General features: G+C 34.7%; 1 protein-coding gene across 2 annotated transcripts in view; it reads left to right on the plus strand.

The window, feature by feature from the left end:
• SPATA6 (spermatogenesis associated 6) overlaps nucleotides 1–8,320 on the plus strand; it is a 34,280-nt gene extending 25,960 nt beyond the window's left edge. For both annotated transcript variants that reach the window (XM_070939562.1, XM_070939561.1), the window contains 3 exons: nucleotides 2,568–2,667; nucleotides 3,819–3,937; nucleotides 7,971–8,320. In XM_070939562.1, the coding sequence (XP_070795663.1) occupies nucleotides 2,568–2,667; nucleotides 3,819–3,937; nucleotides 7,971–8,148 (397 nt within the window). In that variant the 3' untranslated portion in view covers nucleotides 8,149–8,320. The remainder of the gene's footprint in view (nucleotides 1–2,567; nucleotides 2,668–3,818; nucleotides 3,938–7,970) is intronic.
• Nucleotides 8,321–8,919: the final 599 nt, after the last annotated feature.

Raw genomic sequence — 8,919 nt, forward strand, 5'->3', positions numbered from 1 at the left:
CTTGTTTCACTGTTGAGTTCTCAAAAATTCATTTTAGCTTCTTCAGTCATAGAACAATTTCTTTTTAGCCATAGAGTAATTTCTTTTCACCAGACTCCACAATAGTTGCTTGCACTGTAGACGTGCATGTGTTCCTGTATTATATTGATTTTTCCCCCTTATTTGTCCTTGTATGTGGACTTTCTTTCTCTTCTCAGCACAAATCCTCTGCATTTGAAACTGATAAATGGAAGCCATAGATGTATGGTTGAACTTGTGAGGATTTTTTTGGAAGGGGAGAGGAGTTAATAAAGAGCCACAGTGTTTTGCAGAATATATTTGTGATAATTTTGCTAATATAAAATATATTAAGTTTTTGTGCTAATAAGCAAGCAGGCATTTGTTTGAAATTCTCCGTGCTTTGTGCCTATTTATATAGTAGTACTGATTTGGGAATGAAATTCATTGAAGTGAAGTGGAATTTACATCTGAATAAACAGACATAAAACTGTGTTACATAATTCCCCATTTTCTATTTACAAATATGGAAGAGTTAAGTCTAGGCACATAAGTTTTCTTGATTTTTTTCCAATTGTTGTACAAAATATGCATTTAAATTTAAATATGCATCTTTTTTTAAAAAAACTTTCCTACAAAAAGAATAAGTGTTTTTAGCTACAGTGTGTTATCAGATGCAATCATGTTGATTTCTATCAATATAGCAACTTTAAAATAAATTATGAGCAGTCTTCCATTGATCTGGCTTATTCCAGGTGGCAATTTGTTAAATCAAGCAGTCACTAAATGAAAAGATCACAATTTTACTATCTTAAGCTTTCCACCACCAGCTTTCCATCACTACCATAACTGCTTAAATGTGGCAATCGCTAAATGAGGAATACATATACAAAATGTTTATATAATGTATAGGAGTCAATAACAATTTAAACAGATATAAAATGTTTGCTAGTAACAAAGAAAATTGAAACCATGACAGAAAAAAATAGCTCTAGAGGTTTGGTTTGTTTTGTTAAAGAAAAGTCAGAAAAATAATGTATTCCAGCAGCACTGGAAGAAAATGGTGATCTCATAATCCTGTTTCTAAGATCTAGGCAGTGATAATCAACTGTTATTAGAGTCTTTGCATGATGGGAATATTTTTATTTATAATTTTAAAAATACAGTTTGAATATAAGCTTCAGAAAATGACTCCTATAGTCTTTAAGAATATAACAGATGATGAGTGTACAACATACAGCTTTTTTGTATGGTGACTTGTCCGTGGTATACACGCTACCATAATGATTTAAAGGGTTGCCTGGTTTTTCTAATTTCTAAAATTATATGTTTACAAAGTAACTGAGATTAGTATAGCATAGCATAGCATAGCGCTGTGTAAAATGTCATTATCACTGTTATACATATTTTCATTAATATTATAAGTAAATATATTCATTTAAAAGAAAGTTATTTTAAATAATACCTAGTAATGCTTGTTTCTGTTTGGAAAATTAATACAAAGTGATCAGTAAACATTTCTTAAGCTATAGCGCACACTAGTGGATTTTTCTGTCACTTCGGGAAAAAATAAACATTTTATAGAAAAGGATTTTTGTATCATATATTAGAAAATTAAGTGTGATTAAGACGTGTGCATTTCATAGAATTGCAGTATGTATAAAGTGGAAGGGATATTGTAAGTCATTTGGTTAAACTTTTATTGCAGGAGTCCTCTAAACCATCCGGATCCACACTATTCTTAGGAGATTTATTTCACTGCTAACCAGTTTTTAGCATTAGGAAATTTTGCATGTCCTTTAAAAAAAAAATAATCCACTCATCCTTGTTCTGTCTTTGTTTTTTTTAAAAAAAAACAAAGCTTCCCAATCCTGAATTGACATCTTTGATCTTTCTGTAGTGCTTATATTGTCACCATTGAATGTCAACCAGTCAAACTAAATTTGAACTATGAATTTATAACTAATAAAACAGGATAAAATCAGCTGACACCGTTTATTATTGACAAACCCAAGATGGCATCTGTTAATGATAGTATTTTCTGAACGCTTGCATATAACTGGTCTGTAGTTTCTTGGATCCTCCAGCTTTCCCTTTTTGGATATTAGGGCAATTGCTCATCTCTGCTCTTCTGGTATATTAACTAACTTATTTTCATTGCTATCTGATACTGTTCTGATATTACAGTGGCAAAAATGGGAGTGAGTGTAACCACCTGTGGTATGCTTTTGTAGGTATAAAAGTAATATTGACTATATGCTACGTATTACCAGAATTAAGAATGTCCAGCATTCTCTTCCCACAATGGCCAAGTAGGTGCATTTATAAAGTGCAATTGCAGTCTCCTGTTTGTCATCCTCTCCAATTGATACTAAGAGACATAACCTCTTTCTTTCTAAAAATAATACTTGGCCATGATAACTAATAGTTATTGATATCTTTATCTTTCATATGCATCTATAAAAGCAAAAATAATGTACCGTACTCATTTCCAAATGTTAATCCATGCTTCTAATTTAAAATCTTCATATAAAGTGTCCTAATTAGTTATCTTTGTTTTTGAATTTTAGGTATTATACAGGTTGGAACACACCAATAAATGGGGACGAGATTCATAAACGAGTGAAAAATATTTTAAGGACGCACAGTGCAAGGCAAAAGCTAACATTTGTAAGTCTGAAAATCAATTTGCATCTCTTTTCCTTTCTCAGGTTTTAAGCAACAAGGTTTATTAACCATTTCATGCAATTGCCAAGCCTTAATCTATAGCAAACAGAGGTTCACTATTCAGATTGCTAGTTCCTTCAGACATTACAGTTTCCTCTCTCTTGATGCTAAGAGCATACCCATAACTTCTAAGAAAAGGTCGTCAGGACATTCCCTGTGGGATGAGACAACTTTTCAGGAAATACCTTCCCCTTTCCAAAGCACCATTCAATATTACATGGACTAGAAGGGCTATAGGAGAATAAAGAATGCAGTTCTGTCTTTTAATTCAGTTTAAATTACTATGTAAGTATACAATTTGTTCAGTGGCGTGAGTAAATAATTCAGGGGATGGAGCATATTCTCTCTTGCTTTGTGCCAAATTTTAGAGAAAAGGAAGCGCATTTAAAGAAAAAGGAAATGTATCTATTACAAATTTGGTTCGTCCAGGTACCAGCATAATGGCATGTTTAGAACTGGTGGGTGAATCTCATTCTTAGGCAGCTGGATATTCCTCTGTTGTCAGTTACAAGATCCTCCTCTTCATCAATTCATACAGAAGCCAAGAATAAGAGACTTAGAGTGTATCCACCTTAGGAACTGGAAGACCATTCAAATTTGGAAAGGGGAAGATAATTCCATTGCTGAGATTTATGTAACCTTATCCTCTCAATATTTCTTTGTTAAAGTAACTTGGGAAGAATCTTGTTATCAGTGGAAGGGAGGTTGTCAAGAAATTGATAATGAGGCACACAGTGAGGGGTTCTATTTTTTTCAGCTTTTTGATTAGGACTAAATAGAAATAGTTCATTTCCTATGAATTATTCACAAGTGCCTTTCACTTCTAGTTTGGCATCTAGGAAAAAGTTGTCTTTGTGGATGTCTGATATAGAATAATAAATAGCTTCTAATTATTAAAAATATATGAGGTAGGTTTTAATGTTTACATATATTCTATTAGTCTTAAAGGAATCATATAAAAGTTAGTGTTACTCTCCCTATATTGCTGAGGGAAGAAGTAAACTTAAAAATAGCTGAAATACTTTTTTAAAAGTAAGTAATATGTTTTGACTATCAAATAAAATTATTGGGTTTTTAAAATCTTTATTTCTTAGGATGAAACTTCTTTGTCAAAGGAAGAATCTGCTAAGACAAGAGACTCCACTAGGACAATTGATTTCGGAAAAAGAGATTTTTCACATACAGATTCTTTAAACACTAATTTTCAAAACAGGTAAAGTCTCTTTCCATTATGGTTCCCCTCTTCCCATTCTTCCCCCCCCCCCGCCCCAGTTGTCAGTCCAACCCCAGATTCTCCCTGAAATAACTTTAGACATATGATTAATATTATGTCCATACCATAGCTATTAGAGACTAACTTTAAATAACCTTTTGCACTAATTCCATGCAAGTCATTTGAGCTTGATATTTAGCATGTTTGAACCAAGGTACAGCCCAAAGTCAATCTCTGTTGGTTTTAGTAGATGCAATTTTCTGCCTTTCTCCTTGTCTTTTGTTTCTTCCTGCATAACATTACTTTAATGGCATAACAGCCATTATATCTGTGTAGCTTTCCATGTCAGTGTTATAACTGGGATAACTTAATAATGCCCAAAATTATGTCAGATGTGCCTGTGATGCAGGTCATCCTTATATTACTAAAACTCTTGAGTATTGTTTCTTTGTGCATATAAATAAAAGCCACAACTACTATGATGCCGGGCTCTTTACAGTGTATTGATGTCACTGAAGAATAAACCCTTTACTGTTTCAGTGGAAACATAACAAACTATATTCACTCAGACTGTTAAGTCATTTAAACTAATATCAGTTACATTGATTAACAGTGACATTCAGAATTTTAGGCTGGAGCTTTTCCAATCACTGTTGTATACCAGGAATTTTTTTTTTTTTTTTTTTTGCAGGCAAAGTTTGTACTTACCATTATATTAAAGTTATCTTTTTAACTGAGAACCTAACCTATACTTTGATATTACCAACCATTCACGTATTTTGAATTTTTCTGTAACCCATATATGTATATTCTGATGGAGTCAATGTGGGAGGTACAGCACATGAATAAAGAATTTGCAACTCTTAGAGATACAACATCATTGAGAATAATTGACTTTGAAATGTTAATATTCAAGTAAGATCAGATGCTGATGGGTTTGTCCCATCCTCTAGGCCAGTCAAGCGAGTTGGGAAATAAGGAGGCTCAAGGATATTCTGACAGTTTCAGGTCTGAAGATGTCCTCATAAATAGCATGCCAAAGTAGAGTTCAAAGGAGAAAATAGTTTTGCTGACCAAATGTTCACACTAAAATAAATGATTGAAAACCTCTGGGATTACCCAGAAGATATGTGATGTTGAAATATTTAGTATGAAAGTGACTTTGGAAGGAACTTGTGAAACTTTAAAGGATATGGAACAAAACCATGTGACAGGTAGATGACAGGTATTTCTGAAAGTGGAGTCAGTGCCATTATCTTGCTCTTAATACAATTTCTGCTTGTAATCCCCAGATAGCTTCACTTTAGCTTGTCAGAGTAGTTTTCAGTTAAGATAGCATTTTTTTCCAACATGGATGTAGATCTGTCCATTTCATTGTGGAATTCCTTGTGAGGAAGGGATGGCTAATGGCCCAGCATGAAATGTAAGTGCTGACCTTGTCAGTATGCTGATCTGAAACCAACAAAAATCACTACTGCTCTTTGTAAGTCTTAGGCTGTGTTGTGATGACTAGTTTTAAGTGAAGGAGTTTGAATTTGTTAGAAGCTGACTCTGAGTAATATGTTGGCAAATCCAGATTATTATGGATAGTTTGAAGTTGCTTGTTTCAGATGCAAGCCAAGGATGAAAGTTTGAAAAACTCAGAATTTGGCACATACAGATATATTTAGGGTGTAATCAACCAACTGTTCTCTTGATTAATACCTGACTGGTAAAAGCTACTCTAAAAACGTGGTTCCTCTTAGTGAAGAGTGATCAAACCCTTTATAGGAAATGGAGGAGCACAGAATGCTGTTTGTGTTTCTTTTAAGCCACACACATGCTAATTTTGCTCGCATGTGCACCTCCATTTGCACAAGAGGTGAGCACGTCTGCCCATCGCTCTTGCAAGTGGGGATGCATGCATGTTCACCTGCCGCTTCCACAGCCCAGTTCCGAAGAGCTCAAGGCCCGGTAGTGGGCCACGGCCCAGCAGTTGGGGACCCCTGTTGTAGAGAGAGCATTTCAGGAGCAGGCTCCATCACAGACAAGTTTCACTTATGAATAATTGTAAGATTACATTCTGTTAATCATGCACATCCAGCTGCAAGTCTCCTTGGCAGTCTTCCTGATCCCAAAATTAATCACACAGGAGAAAACTATTAAAACACTGTCTATGGAGGTTCTCAGTCATCATTGTCCCAGAAAGTGCTTTTTTTTTCCAACTGCAACTGGATTTCCTTGATTTTTCTTGATGTTTCACTTCTCATTCAATAAACTTCTTCAGTTCTAACTAACTAGTGAGGAATGGAAGGGATTTATATTCTTTGCAATCAATCAATTAACATTCTGAGGGTTATTGAAATCAGCTGGGGGTTAACCTGTGTCCTCAGAGTCACCTGAATTAGGGAAATCAGGAACATATTAAGATAGAAGACCAAAACACCCCAGACACAAACAGGGCAACATTGTATATGCAGTGCAATGCAAAATTGTATATTGGGGAAATGAAACAACTACTACGCAAATGCATAACACAGCATAGAAGAAACCAACGCAACAGGGATAGAATTCAGTAGTCATTCTGCATCTGAATGAAAAGAGTAGTAAAGTTCACATTCTGGACAGAAAGGACCACTGGTTTGAAAAAAAGGAGTCAAAGAGGCTGTTTATGTTAAAACTGAACATACCTCTTTCAAGGGTGTGTCTGTGTGTAATGACAACACTTATCTCCTGTTTGCAATGCAGCCTTTCAGTGGTCCCAAGGAGGTTCCACAGTTGTTTGCACTCTGATTCAAGTGACTTCATTAACCTCAGAGTGATTTCATTAACCTCAGAGTGCTTACTACAAAGAATATAAATCCTTTCTATTCCCTACCTGTTAATTAGAACTGAAGGATGAGAAGTGAAATGTCTTCAAGAAAAATGAAGGAAGTCCAGTTGTAGTTTGAAAAAAAGCACTTTGGGGTACTATCAAAACTCTTGATTGGAATACAGTTCATTCACGAGGATTTGTGTTTAGAACGTATTTGTATGACTAGAATTAAGACTATTCAAAGTTCCTAAGAACAGATGCCTAAGAACAAGTTAAAGTTTATTTAAAAAGTTACATGCTATTATGTGCGTGTGCTATAGTAGTGCTATGAAGTAGGCAAGGTCAAACACAGGCATAGCAAGGATTTCAGCAAAAACTCTTTACTGCTGTAGGATAGAATAATAATCTTGAAAGCCTGTCAGAGTCTCTCTCTGCCTCACCTTATACCAAACCAAAGCAAAGCAAGGTTGTTTTGAGTTTCTTTCTCACATTTTCCTCTTTCTCAGGACTGATTAATCTTTTCTGAAAGTCTTCCTTTAACGTACCCACCTCCTCTACTCCCAAGGCCCAGGTCTACATTCCTTCAACCTGCATCTCTGAGCTTTGTACCTTCACAGAGAGAAGAAAGTACAACTCCTGTGAAAAATAGACTGACAGGGATGTGTTTAGGGTCATTCAAAGGAGAACAAGAAAAAAGAGAATTTGCCTTTAGTAGCATAAAAGGTGTAAAGTATTGATACTTTTGGAGCTGCATTTCAGCAGCCAGGGCTTTTTATATAAAAAATAAGCACGAGGTAAGGAGGCTCCCATGCTATTTGAAGTGTGAAACAAGTTGTGCAATGTGTAATCTTCAGGCATAATCTGATACTGAAATGAGAAGCAGACTGATAAGCAGAAGCTCTAATCAGGTAGATTAAAATCCAGATGCAGACAGAAAGTAATAACACCATACATATTCCTGGAAAGAGATCACCATCACTGTCTAGAATTTTCCAGACTGGCAAGCAGCACATTATATTTTAGCATTCATTATGTGCCTTTTTATAAATGGTATTTCATATAAGAAAATATTTGTCATCAGCATTAACCATAGTTTATGAGTAATTAACACAATGCAAATTATATAAAGTATAATAAATAAATGATAAATGCCTGTTAGTCTTGTCTGAATTTTGAAAGATAATGATTTGCTTTATTTTTATTTATTTTTTTGGTCTGGGTGCTTGTGGGCTTTGGCAGTTCATTCAGCCAGCCAAACGTCATGGTTCATTTGGATAATGATGAATATTGGACCAGTCAAGTTGCAGAGTATAAAAACAAGCCCCACAGAGCCATCTTTGAAGACAGCCTGGAAAAAATCTATCGAAACATGTACAGAAAAGCTTCCAGCTCACTTTCAAAGAATAAATCAAACTAAATTCCTAATAAGTGCTTTAGGTGAAAATGAACAGTGTACAAGATCAGTATTTTTTAATTACGAAGAGTCTAATGACTGTATTCTATTTTTTAACGGAACTGTTTTTACATAAGTATGTGAAATTTCTGAGGCTGGGATTTTCAATACAAAAATAAAATCTGGATGATTTTTATTACGGTGTATTGTTTTGTTATGAATTTATAGGCATGCCAGTTTTAGTTTCTCATTCTCAAACCTCAAGTTTTCGATTAAGGAAAATCTAAGTCATTTTGCACTTGCACTATGTGCAAAATATATGAGGTCTTTCCCTGTTGCTTCTGGAATTGTATTTCTAACTCTGCTGCTGAAATACATCAACATCGTCATCGTCATCATCATTTCTTTCGGTCTCTAAGTCATGTCATTGTATTTGTGCTTCATGTATGTGAGTGATGACAAGAAGAAGATTGTGAAGTGGGGCGTCCGACAGCACCAATTCTTTCAGAACTATAACATTGGAAGTTATTACACTTTCCAGAATTAAAAAAAAAAAAATGGAACTATAATTAAAAACCACCTAACACAATTATATAATATTTGAAACTAATGGTATATACAAAGTGGTACAAAAAGCAGATGGCAGTCTCCAGAATTTATAGCAAATTACTCCGTTCAGTGAGAGAAAGGAAAGAAAGATTTTATTTTAAAAAATAGTTGAAATAGAGAAGTCTGTTCAGTTAAACTGGGGAAAGATTGAAGCAGGAGTACAGAGAGTAGCAGGCGAAATGAAGG

The sequence above is a fragment of the Pituophis catenifer genome, unplaced genomic scaffold (assembly GCF_029215685.1).
Source record: "Pituophis catenifer annectens isolate HBS135680 unplaced genomic scaffold, rPitCat1.0.hap2 SCAF_3, whole genome shotgun sequence".
NCBI lineage: Eukaryota > Metazoa > Chordata > Lepidosauria > Squamata > Colubridae > Pituophis > Pituophis catenifer.